Source organism: Herpailurus yagouaroundi, unplaced genomic scaffold, assembly GCF_014898765.1.
Source record: "Herpailurus yagouaroundi ecotype Mexico unplaced genomic scaffold, PumYag 183, whole genome shotgun sequence".
In the NCBI taxonomy this organism is placed as follows: domain Eukaryota; kingdom Metazoa; phylum Chordata; class Mammalia; order Carnivora; family Felidae; genus Herpailurus; species Herpailurus yagouaroundi.
The window spans coordinates 3,618,030-3,638,949 of NW_024412414.1; the positions used below are offsets into that span (position 1 = coordinate 3,618,030).

The 20,920-nt window shown below is 38.1% G+C and overlaps 1 protein-coding gene across 4 annotated transcripts in view; it reads right to left on the bottom strand.

Annotated features, from left to right (window-relative positions):
* The window catches only part of ATG7 (autophagy related 7), a 247,595-nt gene that overhangs the window by 117,060 nt on the left and 109,615 nt on the right, over positions 1–20,920 (bottom strand). For all 4 annotated transcript variants that reach the window (XM_040491951.1, XM_040491952.1, XM_040491953.1 and 1 more), the window contains one exon: positions 11,550–11,672. In XM_040491951.1, the coding sequence (XP_040347885.1) occupies positions 11,550–11,672 (123 nt within the window). The remainder of the gene's footprint in view (positions 1–11,549; positions 11,673–20,920) is intronic.

The following is a 20,920-nucleotide window of genomic DNA, read 5'->3' on the forward strand; positions in this document are numbered from 1 at the left end:
AAGTAGATCTAAATCTCAAAAGAACATAAAACATGTTTTTAGCAATGACAACCCAGATAGGATAGATATCAAAGAATAGTTATAAAATATATAAAAAGTAATCATCTTGATACATTTTAAAACATTCTGACATAAAAATTGGCTATCTTTTTACTTCTTGGCCATACCAGCTAAATTTGAAACAAAACCACTGAATTATTAGAGCTAAAAACAGGATTTCACAAATGGTTCAATCTCTTTATTTTAAGTGGGGAAGCTGATGTACAAAATGTTGAAGTTATTCACCCAAGTACTTGGGAGAACACTAGCAGAACAAGGTCTAAAATTTAAGAAGGATACAGCAACCATGTTCTATTTCTTACTTAATATTAACTGTTTTAACTCTGCTTTTACCATGTATGATCCTCTTCTCTCTCCTGTAGACCTCCAAGTGGATTATACCATCCAAGACTGCTCTTTGGGAGGGGAGGGATTCTGGCCAAACTTCATTATTTATCCTCCAATTGGATCCTTCCTCAACACCAACTTATCTAAACATCTCAAATCCATGTAGATAACTCTGACAGCAAATAAAAGGGATTCATTTTATAAAGTGAGTTCTGAAGGGATGCTGCCAAGCCTTATTTCAAAAACCAGGCTCCAGTTTCCAATCTAAGAATTAAATGGCTTTCTGCCTGCTGTTTCTGCCTTTCCCCCTCAATTAGGAGAGAAGGCCAAGGCTGCGTCTCGAGGGATTGCTGCATAAGGAAAAATCAAGGCAGGATACAGTCTCAGGATGAGTCAGTGTAGGCTGGAAGTGGGCTTGTAGAAGGCTTTGTGAAAAGAGAACTGGATTCATGAGCAGGCTAGGTCAGTCTGCACAGTGATTTCTCTCCATTGGAAACAGGTCTAAGTGCTGACACGGGGGTTTCCCACAGCTTCTACTGGCCTCCAAAGGCATATTTGTCATCAGAGTCTCTTGATGAAGCTGTACATAAATATCTGATTGTTGTTAAATACAAAACAAAACAAAACAAAAATATTCCACAGGAACCAAATCAAAACCATCTGTGAGGGGGAGAGGCCAAAAACTCAGTCTAAGTGTAAAAGGCCCAGCAGAAACACTTGTTAATTGTGTTATTTACTTTGCTGAATAGTAAACTGTCATGCCAATGAAGTCATATCACATGACTATAATGTTTTTCATATGACTTTCCTGCTATGAGAGAAATGGGCACTTTATTTTCTAGAATTCCAAATTCTGTAGTAGATGAGTCAGAATCTGAGTTTTAATTCAGAGTCAACCCTTTGGCTCAGCCTTGTTTATTTCTGTCAGCCTGTTTGTGATTGTACATCTTAAACTTCTTCCATTGAAGTTTATTTTTTTAAGAATCATTCATTAATCCTGATTCTGCAGAACAGAGTTCTGCTTAGCAAACACTCGATAAACACGCAAATTATCTTAATGAAGTGTTTTAACTGCATTCCTGAAATCATAACTGCATGACACAGCATCACATACTGATGATATAGTCAAGGCAAACGAAGAAAACATAGCCTAATATTAATCCGGGAATCACAGAACTTGCAAACCTTCAAAAATGAGAATGAAGTGTTTCAGGAAAATTAGGTTGTGGAATTTTGTTATTTGAATTTCTCAAGGATATAGCTTGCTTTATTAACTGTGTTATGAATCAGTCTTTTCTCTCTTTGACCAGATTTGAAAATTATTTGGCATTTTCTTTTTTTTTTATTTGGCATTTTCCACAGAAGATAAATCACAGCAAATTTTATGAAAAGATGGCTAAGTCATTTGCACGTTTGATTTAGACTGAGCCTTTCTTCAACAAATTCAGCAATTTTAAAAGCATTTGGTAAGCACTTCAACAGCTTCATGACTTAGACATCTTGTGCTTCATCAATTTTAAGGCCATTTCCTTTTGTTCCAACTGGGATAAATAGACAAGGATGAGCAATAGGGACTGGGATCAATCTCTAAGTACCCAAATCCATTTTCAAAAAGGCTCTTGAAAGTAAAGACCAGAACTTTGCATATTTGCAAATAATATATCCAATAAAGGGTTAGTATCCAAAATCTATACAGAGCTTCTCAAACTCAACATCTAAAAAACAAGTAAACCAGTGAAGAAACAGGCAAAAGACATGAACAACACTTTTTAAAGAAGACATCCAAATGGCTAACAGACACATGAAAAGATGTGTCTTTTCAACATCACTCCTTATCAGGGAAATACAAATCAAAACCACGATGAGATACCACTTTACACCTGTCAGAATGGCTAATATCAACAACTCAGGAAATGACAGATATTGGTGAGGATGAGGAGAAAGGGTAACACTTTTGCACTATTGGTGGGAATGCAAACTGGGCAGCCACTCTGGAAGACACTATGGAGGTTCCTCAAAAAACTAAAAATAGAACAACCCTACAACCCAGCAATTGCACTTCTAGGTATTTATCCCAGGGATACAGGTGTGCTGTTTCAAAGGGACACATGCACCCCCATGTTTATAGCAGCACTATCAACAATAGCCAAATTATGGAGAGAGTCCAAATGTCCATCGACTGATGAATGGATAAAGAAGGTGTGGGGAAGGAGAAATAATATAAAAACAGAATGGGAGGCAAACGATAAGAAACTCTTAAATACAGAGAACAAACTGAGGGCTGCTGGAGGGGTGTTGGGTAGGGGGATGGGCTAATTGAGTGATGGGCATTAACGAGGACACTTGTTGGGATGAGCATGGGGTGTTATATATAAGTGATGAGTCACTAAATTTTACTCCTGAAACCATTATTACACTCTATGTTAACTAACCTGGATTTAAATTATATATATACATACATATATGTGTATATACATACACACACACACACACACACACACACACACACACACACACACACACATATATAGAACAGAACTTCATGCAAAATTCCCTATTTGGATGGCAACATGTTAAGAAGGCAAAAAGCTGAGTGGAGGGCTTTCTTCCATGGAGCCTTCTAATACCTCACGGGTAGAATGTAACTATAATTTGGCAGCTAGATGGGCTACAAAGGACATGGGTCTCTGTCCAAGACCCCTTCATTAGGAAACATAACACTGCAAAAACATTTATGAGGGGGGTATTTTTAACTTTGCAACTCAAGATAAAATTAATATACCACACATATTTCTCATTTAAACATCTTTTTACTGCAGCCCAGTCTTCCTCTTGTTCTCCAAGATCTATCACCATCCTAACTCTAATACCATTCAATCATTTCCACTCATTTATTCCATTACCTCAAAATCACCCCGAAGCAAACTCATTTTGTAAGTCTGATCTGTCTGCCCCTCGCCCCCATCACCACTATCCAGTCCCCACTCTGCACCTTGCACCTCAACCGCTTCTCCAACAGAAAACAAACTGGTGATTTGTCTGTTAATCTCAATCTCAACAGCACTATGATTACACTAGTAACCTAGACTGGCATTCATCTGGGGTTATTTGATGATGGAAGAAAAATGGGTGCAAACAATTGGGTTGCATTAGTCAATCTCACTAAATCTGGGTGAATCTGTCTTGAATGTATCTTCTAATCCATTACTTCTCTGTTCCCTTTGATGAAAAGAAAGGGATTTGTGGTCTCAGGTAGGATCAGCTTTGCACTCTTCCTTCATAAAGGGTCTGTATTTTGGGAGACAGACCACAGATGTTAAAAGGTTAGGAGATTGTTTAATAGCATCAAAACTTTTCTTTCTTTAATGAAAGGAGAATTATCTTGCTACAACATAGATGAGCCTTGAAAACATCAGGCCAAGTTAAAGACAGCAGACACAAAATGCCCCATATCGTTTGATTTCATTTACATGACATGTCCAGAATAGGCAAATCCATGCAGAGAGTACAGTAGGGGTTGCCGGCCTGGAAGGAAGGGGGAATGAGGAGTGACTGTTGAGTGAGTACGAAATTTGTTTCTGGATGATGAAAATGTTCTAAACTTAGTAGTAAGAGTAGCACAACAAGTCTGAATGCACTAAAAACCACTGAAATGTACATTTTTTTAAAAGGTAAAGTTCATGGTACATAAATTACAACTCAATAAAGCAGTTATTTAAAAAAGAACATCTTGGGGCGCCTGGGTGGCTCGGTCAGTTAAGCATCCGACTTCGGCTCAGGTCATGATCTCGCGATCCGTGAGTTAAAGCCCCACGTCGGGCTCTGTGCTGACAGCTCAGAGCCTGGAACCTGCTTCAGATTCTGTGTCTCCCTCTCTCTCTCACCCTCCCCCGTTCATGCTCTGTCTCTCTTTGTCTCAAAAATAAATAAACATTAAAAAAAATTTTTTTTAATTTAAAAAAGGACACCTCATCTGATTTCAGATAATTCTGGCTCCAACTGCATGCTCATGATTCTGAGTAACACACTAAAGACTCTTAGCCTCTGAGACCTTTATTCAGCCTAGAATGCCCTCCTCCACTTCCCTTCTCTTTCCCTACTCTTTTTATTTTATTTTATTTTACTTTATTTTTATTTTTATTTTATTTTATGTATTTATTTATTTTGGGGAGAACACAGCGGGCAAGGGGCACAGAGAGGGGGACAGAGGATCCAAAGCAGGCTCTGCGCTGACATGCTGACAGCAGTGGGCCCAATGTAGGGCTCAAATCCACCAACCACAAGATCATGACCTGAGCCAAAGTCAGATGTTCAACTGACTGAGCCAGCAGGTGCCCCATCCCTACCCATTTTTATTTTTAAAGATAGCCTACTCATCCTTTAAAATAACTGGTGATGTAGTACCAAAATCTATAAAGAACTTATCAAACTCAACACCCAAAAAACAAATAACCCAGTGAAGAAATGGGCAGAAGACATGAATAGACACTTTTCCAAAGAAGACATCCAGATGGCTAACATGAAAAGATGCTCAACATCACTCATCAGCAGGAAAGTACAAATAAAAGCCAACAGGACTCCACCTCATACCTGTCAGAATCGTTAAAAGTAACAACACCAGAAACAACAGGTGTTGACACAGGATGCAGAGAAAGGGGAACCCACTTGTACTGTTGTGGAAAGGCAAACTGGTATAGCTACTCTGGAGAACAGTATGGAGGTTCCTCAAAAAACCAAAAATAGAACTACCCTATGATCCAGCAATTGTACTACTTGGTATTTACCCAAAGGATACAAAAATTCAGATTGAAAGGGGTACATGCACCCCAATGTTTATAGAAGCATTGTCAACAATAGTCAAACAATGGAGAGAACCCAAATGTCCATCGACTGATGAATGGATAAGGAGGTATATATGTGGTACATATATAAAGTAGAATATTAATTAGCCAGCAAAAAGAATGAAATCTTGCCATTTGCAATGACACAGATGGAACTAGAAAGTATTATGCTAAGCAAAATAAGTCACTCAGAGAAAGACAAATACCTTATGATTTCACTCATATGGGGAATTTAAAAAACAAAAGAGGTGAACATATAGGAAGGGGAAAGGAACCACAAGAGACTTAATGATAGATAACAAACTATGAGCTGACGGAGGTGGGTGGGAAATAGGCTAGATAGGTGATAGGTACTAAGGAGGGCACTTGTTGTGATAAGCACTGGGTGATGTATTTAAGTGGTGAGTCCTGACTTCTACTCCTAAAACTAATATTGCACAGTATGTTAACTAAAATTTAAGTGAAAAAAATTATAAAAAGCCAGATGAGAAAAAAAAAACTTAAAAAAACCCCTAACTGGTGATGGATCTTAACTAGAATTATTGTGGTGATCATTTTGGAATATATACAAATATCAAATCATAACATTGAACACCTGACACTAATATAATGTTGTATGTCAATTATTGCTCAATAAAAAATTAAATTAAAAAAATAATTAAATTTTAAAATTTAACTGCAAACTTGTTTCCTTATGTATAAAGCTTTCCTTGGCGTGCTACTCCCCAGGCAGGAGTAAATGCTCTCTGAGCACTTAATATATATAAATGGCTAAAATACTTGTGATGATATTAGAATGCACTATTTACATCTGTTTCTTATATTAGACTATGAGTTCATCTCATTAACTTTTGTATTCAGTTACCAGCACAGGGCTTTGCTATCAAATTTTTTAAAGATGTTCAGTAATTCTTGTCATAAAAAACAGTATTTGTACAAACACATATTTTATAAACAATATATAAAAGTATACAATCATATATAATTATCTGGTTGAATCTTTTGCAATTTGAGTGTTGAGGTATAAAAACAGCCCAAGATGAGAACTGAGCATTCTTGATTGCATTGCTAAAATAAATAAATTGGGATGTTTTCATACAGGATGCAGAATTTTGTATTTTCATTACTCAATACCTGTTAATGCACTGGGAATCAAATATATAAATCAAAACTCTACCTCCACACAGATATGTATATATTTTTTGATATATATGTTTATTTACACATACATATTTTTCACAGTAATATAAAATAATGTAAGGCAATTAGTTTTCTTGTTATGAGGTCCTCTGCTGAGCACTACCTTAAAACACAGTCCTATTTAGAAGAGTGAAATACATAAAACACTTAATAACAAACATAAAGGAAATAATCCATAGTAATAGTAGTCGACTTGAACACCCCACTTACACGGATGGACAGATGATCCAAACAGGAAGTCAACAAGGTAACAATGGCTTTGAATGACACACTGGACCAGAAGGATCTAACAGACATATTCAGAACATACAATCTTAAAACAGCAGAATATGCATTCTTTTCAAGTGCACATGGACCATTCTCCAGAACAGATCACATATTAGGCCACAAAACAAGTCTCAACAAATTAAAAAAAAATAGAAGTCATACCATACATCTTTTCTGACCACAATGTTATGAAACCAGAAATCAGTCACAAGAAAGAAATCTGGAAAGAGCATGAACACATGGCTTTAAATAACATGTTACTAAACAATGAATGGGTCAACCAAGAAATCAAAGAAGAAATTGAAAATTACATGGAAACAAGTAAAAATGAAAACAACAGTCGAAATATTTGGGATATAGCAAAAGTGGTTCTTTTTTTTTTTTATGTTTATTTATTTTTGAGAGACAGAGACACATCATGGACAGGGGAGGGAGACACAGAATTGGAAGCAGGCTCCAGGCTCTGAGCTGTCAGCACAGAGCCTGATGCAGGGCTCAAACCCACAAACCATGAGCTCATGACCTGAGCCAAAGTCGGGTGCTTAACCGACTGAGCCACCCAGGCGTCCCCAGCAAAAATGGTTGTAAGAGGGAAGTTTACAGCAATACAGACCTACATCAGAAAGCAAGAAAAATCTCAAATAAACAACCTAAACTAACACCTAAGCTAGAAAAAGAACAAACAAAACCCAAACCCAGCAAAAGGAAGAAAATAATAAAGATTAGAGCAAAAATCAATGATAAAGAAACTAAAAAAACAATAGACGAAGTCAATGAAACCAGGAGCTGTTTCTTTGAAAAGATCAACAAAATTGATACATTTCTAGTCAGACTCATTAAAAAGAGAGAGGGAGAAAGAGAACCCCATTAAACAAAATCACCAATGAAAGAGGAGAAACAACCACCACACCACAGAAATATAAACAATTGTAAAAGAATATCGTGAAAACCTGTATGCCAACAAATTGGACAACTCAGAAGAAATGGATAAATTCCTAGAAACACAGAACCTCCCAAAACGGAAGCAAGAATAAACAGGAAATTTGAACAGACTGATTACCAGCCATTGAAATAGTAATCAAAAACCTCCTAACAAAAAAATACAGGACTTCACAGGTAAATTCTACCCAACATTTAAAGAAGAGTTAATACTTATTCTCAAACTATTCCAAAATATAAAAGAGGAAGGAAAACATCCAAATTCACTCTATGAGGCCAGTATCACCCTGATACCACGACCAGAAAAAGATGCTACGAGAAGAGAATTGCAGCCAAATATCTTTCATGGATATAAATACAAAAATCCCCAACAAAATATTATAAAACTGAATCCAATACATTAAAAAAAAAAAAATCACACCACAATTAAGTGGGATTTATTGCCAGATGCAAGGGTAGTTCAATATTCACAAAACAATCCACATGATACATCACATCAATAAGAGAAAAGATAAAAACCATATCATCATTTCAATAGATGCAGAAAAAGCATTTGATGAAGTATAACATCCATTCATGATAAAAACAAAAACAAAACCCTCTGCAGAGTAGGTCTAGAGGAAACATATCTCAACCTAATAAAGGTCTCCTATTAAAAGCTCACAGCCAACATCATACTCACTGGTGAAAAAACCAGAGCTTTTCCCTTAAGGTCAGGAACAAGACAAGGATGCCCACTCTCACCACTTTTATTCAACATAGTACTTGGAAGTCCTAGCCGCAGCGATTAGACAACGTAAAGAAATAAAGGCATCCAAATTGGTAAAAAAGAAGTAAAACTCTATTTGTAATTAATATGATATTCTATGTAAGAAACCCAAAAGATTCCACAAAAAAAAACTACTAGAACTAATAAATGAGTTCAGTAAAGTTGCAGGACACATAATCAATGTACAGAAATCTGTTGCATTCTTATACACTAATAACGAAGCAGCATAAAGAGCAAATAAGAAAACAATCCCATTTAGAATTGCACCCAAAACAATAAAATCTCTAGGAATTAACTTCACCAAGGAGGTGAAAGACTCTGAGAATTATAAAACATTGATGAAAGAAATTCAAGATGATGCAAAGAAGTGGAAAGACATTCCATGCTCATAGGCTGGAAGAACAAATATTGTTAAAATGTCTACACTACACAGAGAAATCTATAGATTTAGTGCAATCCCTTTCAAAATACCAACATCATTTTCACAGAACTAGAGCAAACAATCCTAAAATTTATATGAAACCAGAAAAGTTTGCAAATAGCCAAACAATCTTGAAAAGAAAAGCGAAACTGGAGGTACTACAATTCTATATTTCAAGTTCTATTACAAAGTGCTAGTAATTAAAGCAATACGGTACTGGCATAAAAATAGAGATGAAGATTAATGGAACAGAACATAAACCCCAGAAATGAACCACTATATGGTCAATTGGTCTTTGACACAGGAGGCAAGAATATACAACGGGAAAAAGACAGTCTCTTCAACAAATGGTGCCAGGAAAACTGGACAGCTACATGCAAAAGAATGAAACTAGACCACTTTCTTTCATCATACACAAGAATAAACTCAAAATGGATTACAGAACTAAATACAAGACCTGAAACAAAATCCTTGAACAGAGCATAAACAGTAATCTCTCTAAGATGGGATGTAGCAACATTTTTCTACATATGTCTCTTGGGGCAAAGGAAATAATAGCAAAAATAAACTGTTGAGACTACATCAATATAAAAAGCTACTGCACAGCGAAGGAAACAATCTAGAAAAGTAAAAGACAATCTAATGAATGGAAGGATTCCAAATTCCAAGATAATGATTCCAAATTCCAATACTGGAAGGGTCATTAGCTCAAGAGCATCATTTAAATGGAGAATATCACCTAGAAAATACCTTTGGGCAAAAACCAACAACAGTGTTTGTCTCTAGGAAGGAAACTGGGTGGTAAGGAACAAGTGTAGAAGATTTCCTTTTCATGCAAAATAAATTTCATATAAAGTACATTATTTAACTATAAAACTTGTATCCTGATTCCAGCTAGCCATCACTATTAAGAAATGCAGGCCTCGGCACACCAGATCTGATTTTTCAAAGAAGTTAGAAATGGGAAAATTCAGATTTTTATGTAAAACTCACAAGTTTTAAATGTTGAGTTTATTCAGGATTTAACACACAGGGCAAGCCAAACAAAACACACCTGCAAGCCATATCTGGCTCACAAGCCAAACAGTCTACCATCTCTAATCAAAAATTTGATGTGTGGCTTATGATTCCAAACCTATAAATATAATTTAATGGAGGAAAACTTCAAAAAGCAATCTCAGGCTTGTGGATGAAACCATGTCCCCTGCTGCCCACCATCTATTTAGTCACTATTTGCTCTCTTAAACTTCCCCTTCTCTTCCTTCTTTGAAAGGCTATTAATGCAACTCAAATGCAAAACAAGCCAGATTTTATCAAGGAATCTGTCCATTATCCTAGCATCTGCTCTGTTTTAAAAGGTGAGATTTGGGGTCAATTTCAAGTTGCAATTCATCTAGCCAACAAAAGAGAAGTATATGAATTGTTTCTATCTGGGAAGAAATATTCCCCCAGCCAACTAGTCAAACAATTGCATGGTGGAAAAGACCTGTAAGTTACTTTTCCCTTATCATCAGGCAGTACAGTGCTGCTCAAAGGATAATACAGTGGCCATGACCACCATAACATTCTGAACCCTCTGGGAACCAATCACAGTTCTGGGGAAAATCTCAAAGTCTCTTAAAGTTCAGCAAAGATTCCATTCATCTTCTGAGACTGAAGCTGAGAGACTCTGTGTGGGTCTAACTATTGGCTGTAAGTTGGATACTGTATCTACTGACTGCCCAGAGGATACCATGGCAAGCAGTGCTCAAACTCAGGACCCCCAGATCGAGTCACGTGCTCTTCCGACTAAGCCAGCCAGGTACCCCAGAACTGATTTCAGTGTTAAAAGTTGTATTAGAGATGTACTATCTTGCCTCTCGGGTGTGCCTATAACTCTCACCTCAGTCTGCTGAGAGTGTCCAAGGATTGGACTCTGGTAGTTCCACCCTTACTCAAGGCTAGCCCCAGTCTGCCCAACAGCAGCTTTAGTTTGCCACCAGCTAGTCCAGTACTGGGCCTGAATGTCTACTCAGTGACCACTGGGGCCTGTCCCAACAGTGAAGACACACAACCCCGGGCAAGGGTGGGAATGGGGTGGTAATCAATAAATAGGACTATAGGACTAAAGGCCTCTTTGCAAGTGTTCCACTCCTGCAGGACACAGGCACACAAGGTTTTCCTTATGTAGCTTGTGGAAATGCTAAGACAGGCCATTTTTCCTAAGAACTTCTTCACAGGAAATTAAGATTTGCAATACATTCTAATTGACAAGCAAAGCATAACTATCTCAGGTTGTGACCGGAGAAGCCATTCATGGTAGGGTTTGGTGGCCTAAGAAGATGCATCCAATCATGAAATAAAAGCCAGGCATATTCTCTCTGAACATGGCCAGAACCCAGCCTTCCCTGTTTTACATTTTGAGCTATGGACATTAGAGCCAACTCTCCAATGGCTACAGGAATGGTGTTCTTCAGAAAGGACCAGAGGTGCCTGAAAATCAGTAAGCTATACTCCCTTTAATTATGTACATTGGGCACCTACTATACAACAATCTGCACACATGAACATACAGCAATTTCAGAAGGTCCATTCTCCTCTGATAACTAGCAGACTTATTTAGTGATGTTTGTTCTAAGGGAAAAAAAATCCTAATTAACCACTTCCTTACTTTTCCATAAATCTGAATATCAAGTAGGTTTCAAACACATCAGTCCTCAGTACAGAAAGCTTGCTTTATTCTTACCTCAGCAGCTTGGGTCTCTTGATGCAGCAATGTGAGACCGGTCAAGTCTTCTAAGAAGGAATGTGAAGAATTAAACACCTTCGCTAGGAAATTAAATCCTTCTCGTTCATATTGATCAAGAACCTGTAAAACATTAAATTTTTTTAAAAAGGGTGTTGTAGGATTTAAAAGCGTATTATAAAATTTTCACTTCTACAAGCACCTATCAAGAATGAAACTAAAACTAGAAATTAAATATGAGGATAATTATGCACTATGGTGGGAAAACATTGGGAGGGCCTAGTATTTACCATTTCCCCCTTTTTGGAAAGAATGACAATATCATCTTCCAATTCAGATGATAATTTTTCTCAAATAAAATGTAAGTTTCAGGCAAACTTACTAAAAATTCTAGAAAAGCTACGGTTACCTGATTCTAAATTTCACTTCTTAGGAAAAAAAATTACAGGACAGAGAAGAGCCAAGAAAAAAATTAAAAGGGATAAAGGAAAAGAGGGACCAATTAATGGGAAATGTGATCTACTGGCTAGCCATATGTTTTTAAATAACAGAATAGTTTAAATAGGTAAAGATAAATTTCACCAGGCATGTCACAACAGAGGATATCCAAATGGCCAATAAACATATGAAAAGTTGCTTAACATTACAAGTGATTAGGGAAACGAAAACTAAAACCACAAGGAATTCCTACTTTAACCCACCAAAATGGCTAAAATTAAAAAGAAGTTACCAAGTACTGGCAAGAATGTAGAACAACCAGGATTTTCACAGGAATGCAAAATGGGAGAGCTACTTTAGAGTCTTTAACACTTACATGCCCTATGATCAAGCAATTATATTCCTAGATATATGTACCAATAACAAAATGTATTCAGGTATGCATCAGAAGACCCAAAGTGTCTACAGTAGCACTATTTATGACAGTCCAAACTAGATCCTACTCAAACGTCCATCAATAGTAGAATGAATGAACAAACTGGTATATTTATGCAATGGAATACTACTTAGCAATGAAAACAACTATATCTACATGCAACAACAGAGATAACTCTCACAAACATAATGTTAAACAAAAGAAGAGGGAAGCAATATGTACTGTATGGTTACATTTATATATATAAACTTAAAAAAAAAAGAACAGGCAAAAAATGAATCTAAGTCAGGAGAGTGGTTACCCACGGAGGAACTATACATAGAAGGGGCACAAGGAATACTATTTGTTTCTTTATCTGGATGTTGATGTACTTTGTAAAAAGCCATCAAGTACCTTTTCGTATATATATTTTTCTTCAATAATAAGATTAAAGGCCCGCAATCTTGACAGGAGAACAATATGAGTTCTTAGAAGGAAAAAAAAATGATTATCATATTTAAAAATTCAAAGATCACAGGAATTGTGAAAATTAGAAAGGAAACAGTAAAGCCGAATATCTCAGAAACTGTGTCAAAACTCAGAGGAAATAAAGAGATGAATGTATCAAAAAGATAGCAGACACTGAAGAGAAATCGGAGAAATCAATTACACATGAATAGAAAGGCTGGAAAAGCAGTAATACTAGAAACAGAAAAATGGGGGAGGGGGGGAAGAATAGATATATACCAATCATTATATTTTCACTACCCTAAAAATCCCCTGTGCTCTGCCTAGTCATCTCCCACCCACCCCAGCCTAACAACCACTGACCCTTTTACTGTTTCCATAATGGTGCCTTTTCCAGAGTGTCATACAGTTTGTGGCCCTTTCAAATGGGCTTCTTTCACTTAGTCACATGCATTTAAGGTTCTGCCATGTCTGTGCATGACTCAATAGCTCTTTTTTTTTTTTTTTTTTTTTAGTGGTAAGTAATATTCTTTTGTTGTATGTACCACAGTTTGTTTATCCATTCACCCACTGAAAGACATGTTGGTTGCTTCTAAGCTTTGGCAGTTGTGAACAAAGATTCCATAATTAATTAATTAGTTAATTAATTAAGTTTACAAATTCATCCACTCAGAAATAAAAATGTATAAACTCTTCGATCCAGCAATTCCACTTCAAAGACCTTTCACACAGATACAGTTGTCCATGGGCAAAAAAAAAAAAAAAAAAAAAAAAAATCAGCGTGTAATCATGCTCACTGAAACACTGCAGCAACAAAAGATGAGAAGCAGTGACTCTTTAATAGGGGGCTGATTAACAAAATTATGGTGTATTTACAATCAAGGGCATAGTCTAGATCCATTAAAACAACAGAGTAGCTCTAGAGTATTGATATAAACCTATTTCCAAGACATACAGATATATTAAAAGCAATGTACAGACCAAGTATCTAGTATTAATGTTTTTGAAATAAAGGTAGAGGAGGAAAGAGGAAGAAAGGGAAATGTGACCTGTGTGTATGCTTGTTCATGCATATAAGATCTCTGGAAGAACACACACATACAACTGGCGTCAAGTAGTTGCCCCTGTAAATTCTTTTATACCGCTTGAATTTTTAAAACCAGGGGCATGCGTGACTTATTTAAATAATAGTAAAATCCCTATTTCCCCCCTAACGCTGGGGGAAGGTTGTGCAAGAGGAAGAAGAACTCTAAAGCCTGATGAAGTTGGAGCAAAGAGGGGAGCCCTCCTTCAGCCACAGGAAGCAAAGCAGCTGTAGTGGTGAGTTAGGAGAGTAGGGAACTGGGGGCTGACAAGTTCTGGAGTCTGACAGGAGGCAGCATGGTCATCCGCTGCCAGAGGAGGGGATGAGGTGGACCACAGAGCTTGAGGAGGGTGGTGATGGTCTGGCACAGCTGCGTGGGGAATGTGAGAAAGGAAGTGGAGGCCCCTGCTCAGGACAGAAAATAGAAGTTTGGGGGGGAAATATGGTTAAGGACCTATGTAAGCTTGGGGACAGGATAAAGGTACCACAGACGTCAAGGAAATCAAGGGGCTGCTGAATACCTATGAAAGAAGCCAAGGAAGGTTAACCTAAGACCTGCAGGGAAGAGGTACACAGGGATTACGGAGGAGCAAGGGGTGACCAGAATGCCTCAAGGCACACAAAGCTGAGCCTTTGGCTGATTAGCTCCAGTAAATTAATGTGACCACCCAATGCCTGGATAAAAAGGCACTTGGTAACTGAATCCCTCAGGAATAAAGAGATTGCTTACAAACCAGAATTTTATCTTAGGAAAAATGCATGAAAATTAAGTGATCTTTTTCAAAATGATAAATACTGTGTGCTTAGTGATCACTTATTTCTAAATGACTAAGCTCACCAACTAGGTATTTTGTGCCAGGTGTGCAGTAAGGTAAAAGAAGAACAGGTTGGAAAAATGGACAAAAACTTTGAAAAAAAAAAACTGGAATAATTCCAGAGACGATACTATGTTGGACCTTAATTAACCTTTCAGATTTCAAGCCCGTGTTTCCACAGATAATTTGCAGTGCTACAAATCTGAAAAGCAGAAAAACTAACAGCAAGAGCAGTAGGAGTGAAAGCCTCCCCCATAATCAGGATGTACAGAAAGTTAAATGCTGAAACGTTATTCATAGCTCTGGCTTCAAAAATATGTGGAAAAACTTAATCCTCTGGGGGCATATTTAATCATGCAAGGGTTTTCTAGTATTCCCTTTATGTGCTGGGAAGTTAATCTGTGCTACGAGTATAAGCAGCTTATAAAAGGTACAAGGATATTTTCCCCTACAAACAATTTGACCTTAAAGGGATTTGAAAATGTGTTTTAAATTACCCCCACCCCCAAAAAGATACTATCACAATGAATTTGAGCACTGCAACAAACTACATAAAGCATACTGCACCTTCTAAGTAAGAATACAGGGTCCTGAGAAGTGTACACATTACATTTTGATAGGTTATAAATACTGTAAAGGTGCTGGGGGAATTTGCTAAATAGAGAAATAAGAAAGACTTTTTAAATATACAGATATGGATCCTTCCCTGATAAACATGATTATCCTCACCTAACTGTTTTACAAGGCTAGGTTAACTTTACTGATGACATGCAGACAACTGGACAAAGATGGTACAATCTTTTTTTTAATTCATTTATTTATTTTGAGATAGAGAGCACGAGTGGGGAGGGGCGGGGCGGGGGAGAGAAATCCTAGGCAGGTTCTGTGCTATCAGCACAGAGCCCAATGCGGGGCTCGAACTCACAAACTGCGAGATCATAACCTGAGCTGAAATCAAGAGTCAGATGCTTCATCATCGGAGCCTCTCAGGCACCCCAAAGATGGTAGAATCTCCTCTTAAGACATGGTTTTAGGAGTATCTGTTCTCTTGCTGAGATTCTCTGTCAACTCTTTACTAGACCAAACCCATACCCCCTAGCTAGGCACTTAAGTTTCTCCAGAACACTCCAATTTGGGACAACTCTAGAGAATGCCTTTCATAGGGTCTAAGATCTGACAACACCATGCAACGATTTACATTTCATGAGAAGAAGAGATTCATGGCTTACAACTCTTGTCTATTCTTAAATAAGGATATGAGGAACTAAGTACCTGACCCCCCAAAAATAGCTTCTGTATTTTTTTAGCTTATGTGTTTTCATGCAGTGTCTGCAAATCACTTATTTAAAGTCTCTGTTGTTTAGAAACTATACTTACTCTAAAAGATTTTAAAATATACATGTGTCCTGGGGTGCCTGAGTGGCTCAGTCAGTTGAGCGTCTGACTTGGGCTCAGGTCATGATCTCACAGTTCATAGGTTCAAGCCCCGCATCTGGCTCTGTGCTGACAGCTCAGAGCCTGGAGTCTGCTTTGGATTCTGTCTCTATCTCTCTTTCTCTCTCTCTCTTAAAAATAAATAAATGTTGGGGCGCCTGGGTGGCGCAGTCGGTTAAGCATCCGACTTCAGCCAGGTCACGATCTCGTGGTCCGTGAGTTCGAGCCCCGCGTCAGGCTCTGGGCTGATGGCTCAGAGCCTGGAGCCTGTTTCCGATTCTGTGTCTCCCTCTCTCTCTGCCCCTCCCCCGTTCATGCTCCGTCTCTCTCTGTCCCAAAAATAAAATAAAAACGTTGAAAAAAAAATTAAAAAAAAAAAAAAATTTTAAAAAAAAAAAAAAAAGAATATACATGTGTCCTGATTTCTCAAATACTCAGAGAAAGCTAGCCCAATATTCCAGACAGGGTAATAAAAGAGTATGGCTGGGAGCCACCAAGACTTTTAATTCCCATCCTATGAGAATCCATAAAAGAAGGGTCAAAACACTCCCATCTGAGGTTCAGTCACCCAGTAGTCTGCAGAGGCTTTGCTCCAAGTTGAGGGCAAAACCTTCTGTTTTCCAGTTCTGTTGCTAAGAGGGCCCTTCCAGCGCAGAGAAGCCTCACTTTAGATAATGAGCTGGAAGCATCACTAAATAAGACCAGGAAACCCGCTCATCAGTTTCTGTCTCTTGACGTCTGGGATTCCTGTCATAATAATAAAAAAGAATCAAAGAAGAGGGAAAAAAAGTTCCGGTTTCAGCAGACCTTAAAGCTGCTGTCCCACCCTCACTGCTCCCAGCTCCTTTCTGGTTCCCTCTTGGTGCTACCCACTGAGAGTGACCTCCTGTCTTCCCCATCAAGGGAGATCTTTCACTTCCATCAAAGTTCAGCTCAAGTACTAGCTCCTGCAGCAAGTCTTGCCTGATCGATTCCACTCTCTAGGATCTTTTCTTCCCTTTTATATTCTGACCTCACTCTCCAGGACACACTAAGTTGCCAAAGGGATTGAAGGAAATGCTCTGTTTCACTATCCCTGGTAATCAAGAGTTGATGGCATTTCCAACTATTGGCCACATGTTCAGTAACTTTGTTTCTGTTTCTATATATGTCAGTGATATAGAGCAAATGACGGATGAGAAACAGCTTCATATGGAAACATGTAGCTATCAATCTAACTAAATTTGCTACTGTTAATTTCCTCTTCCTCTATTGGACACAGGCAGGATTTAGAAGGCCAAACTTCAAAAAAAGAAAGATCTGGGTTCAAGATATGTAATTGTATTACTGGAATACCAAAAATATAGAACAAGTCTCTATCTCTTTCCTTAAAGTCACTGTATAGTGTACAATCTTAGGCATCCAAATGCAAAATGGGTGCAACTATAATTTAGAGGATGTGGGAGAGTTCAGGTCAAAACAGCAAATAGTATCAACATCGAGATAACTGATTATGGAATAGAAGTCCCAACACTTTACTATTTTAATTAAACTTCTTATGGCATAACACATAACTGCATTTAAAAAAGCAAATATTACAGGGACGCCTGGGTGGCTCAGTCAGTTAAGCAGCCGACTCTTGACTTTTGGCTCAGGTCATAATCTCACATTTCTTGAGTTCAAGCCCCACATCGGGCTCTGCATTGATAGTGAGGAGGCTGCTTGGGATTCTCTCTCTCTCTCTCTCTCTCTCTCTCTCTCTCTGTTACTCCGCCACCTGTGCTCTTTCTCTCTCTCTCTCTCTCTCAAAGTAAATAAATAAACTAAAAAAAGAAATACTGGAACACTTGACTGTCTCAGTCATTTGAGCGTCTGACTCTTGATTTCAGCTCAGGTCACAAGCCCAGGGTTGTGGGATCAATCCCCACGTTGGGCTCTGCACTAAGCATGGAGCCTGTTTAAGCTTAAGATTCTTTCTCTCTCTCTGCCCTTCTCCCCTACTCGTGCTCTCTAACATTAAAAAAAAAAAATTATAAAACCAAATATTATATCTTGTTTTTTTTTTTCCACATACCAAAATCACAATTCTGCTCGAGTCAACTGGGCAGAAGAAACTAATAACTGGGAATTGACACATAACTGGGAGTAATTTGGAAACACTGGGCAAAACACTTCACCTTTTTGAGCCTGTTTGCTCATCTCTAAAATGGGGATGCCACTCCATGCCTGTTTCCCTACGCACTGAGATACAAAAAGGATTTCATGATGCCAATTACTGACAGAGAATGCTTTATGAAGAGAAACAGAAATGCTATGCATTTATTACTTTAACAATGTCATTATTGCCAAATAAGGCTTGATAAATATAGACAATATGTGACAGGAAGACACATAGAGATGTCATTGATGATAGAGTAAGGACCTCTATAAATCCTCTCTCCCATAAGAGAAAAGAGAACGGTAACAAAGTCTGGGAAGTCTTTATTCAAGAAAACATCTGAATCTCTGTAAAAACAATGGGCTTTGAGGCTTTTAACAGGCTCCATTCCCATCCCCATTCCCCCTCCAGCTCAACTGTAGCCTTGAAGCCTGTAGCCTTCAGAATCACAGTGAAAACCAGCCTGGCAGCCACTGGAGGGGGTAGACTGGGGCTGAAGCTCCTTCAAAGTTTTTTTACAGAAAGTGGACACCCTGCCTGCATGTTGTTTTTATTTGACCTGACTCAGAACTCATGCTGTGTGAAAGCCTTTCTCCCAGGGCTAGTTGTTGAAAAGTATCAGGAACAACTGTTTAACATCCTGATCTCCTGAGATGGTGGATAAAAGTTGCTGCAACAGTAAGCTAACCAAAGAGCTTAAAACAAAAATCTGGGGAATACCATAAGAGACTTTGAAAAGCTCCAACGTATTTTTGGGAATCTAGAAGACCGTGCCCAGGCACAGGGTGAGGTATATGCCTGAAGTTGTGCACATGCTCAGGAAAGATCTGAGAAGGCCCTAAGCTCTCACCTCTAGCTGGCCCTGAGTATTTGTGCAAGCAGGAGATGAGAGGTAAGGCAAAGCTCTTAACTGCCTGGCTCAGCAGTGAAGGCACTCCCCAATACATACACAGAGCACCTCAGCTAAGACTGATTTAGCAGTTCCAGGAGGTTAAGAAAAATCTCCCTCTAATCACTAGATGACCACCAAGCTAACCAAGGAGAAACTTCATGGTCACACAGGACAAAGAACACCAACTTAATGAAAGTAGTTTAGGAAAGTAACTAACAAACAACAACAGCAGCAGCAAAGAACAACAATAAACCATGGCAGGGGAGAGAATCTGATTTCCAGAGTTAACACATTGTATTATTTAACATGTCCAATTCTCAACAAATATTACTGGATATGCAAAGAAACCAGACAGTATGTCCCACACACAGAAACCAAAACAAATCAAAAACATTCAACAAAAATCATTCCTGAGGAACTTACTAAACAAAGACTTTAAAACTGCTATTTTAAGTAAATTCAAAGAACTGAAAGAAACCATGTCTAAGTATCTAAAAATAAGCATGAAAATGATGCCTCACCTAAATAGAGAATATCAATAGGGAGAAATTATAAAGAAGAGCCAAAGAGAGGGGCACCTGGTGGCTCAGTCGGTTGAGTGTCCGACTTCAGCTCAGGTCATGATCTCACAGCTCGTGAGTTTGAGCCCCGCGTCGGGCTCTGTGCTGACAGCTCAGAGCCTGGAGCCTGCTTCGGATTCTGTGTCTCCCTCTCTCTCTGCCCCTAACCCACTCACATTCTGTCTCTGTCTCTCTCAAAAATAAATAAACACTACAAAAAAATTTTTAATTAAAAAAAAAAAGAGCCAAAGAGAAATTCTGGAGTTGAAAAATACAACTGAAAAATTCACTAGAGAGACTGAAATCAGTTTCAGGCATGGTAAAGAAAGAATCAGTGAATTTGAAGATAGGTTAATTGAAAGTATCCAGAGGCACCTGTGGCTCAGTAAGTTAAGCATCCAAATCTTGGTTTCAGCTCAGGTCATCATCGTACAGTTCGTGGGACTAAGCCCCGCATCGTGCTCTGCATTCTCAGCACAGAGCCTGCTTGGGATTCTCTCTCTCCCTTTCTCTCTGTCCCTCCCTCCCTCTCTATTTCAAAATAAATAAACTTTTTAAAAAGAAAGTATCCAGTCTGAGGGACAAAGAAAAATGAACAAAACCTCAGAGACCCATATGACATCATCAAGCATACAAACATGTGCCTAAAAGGAGTTCCAGAAGAGAAGGGCAGAAAGAATATTTGAGGAAAAAATGGCAAAAAAATTCCCAAATTTGATAAAAAACAGTAATCTACATATCGAAGAATGTATAAACCATGGAAGAATATGTAAATGTAAGTCACCTCCAAGTAGCATAAACTCAAAGAAATCCATATCTAGACACATCATAAACTGTCAAAAGACAAAGAGATGACCTTGCAAATCCAAGAGAGAAATAACCTATCATGTAAAGAGGATCATTAATAGCCAATTTCTCATCAGAACTAAAGGAATCAAAAGTAATGGAATGAAACACTCAAAGTGTTGAAAGCATAGGACTGTCAACCAAAAATTCCATGTCCAGCAAAACTAATCTTCAAAAGTGAAGGAGAAATTAACACATTCCCAGATAAACAAAAACAAGATAAACAAAACACATTCCCAGAAAAACAAAATTCATCACCAGCAAACCTGCCCTGTAAGAAAT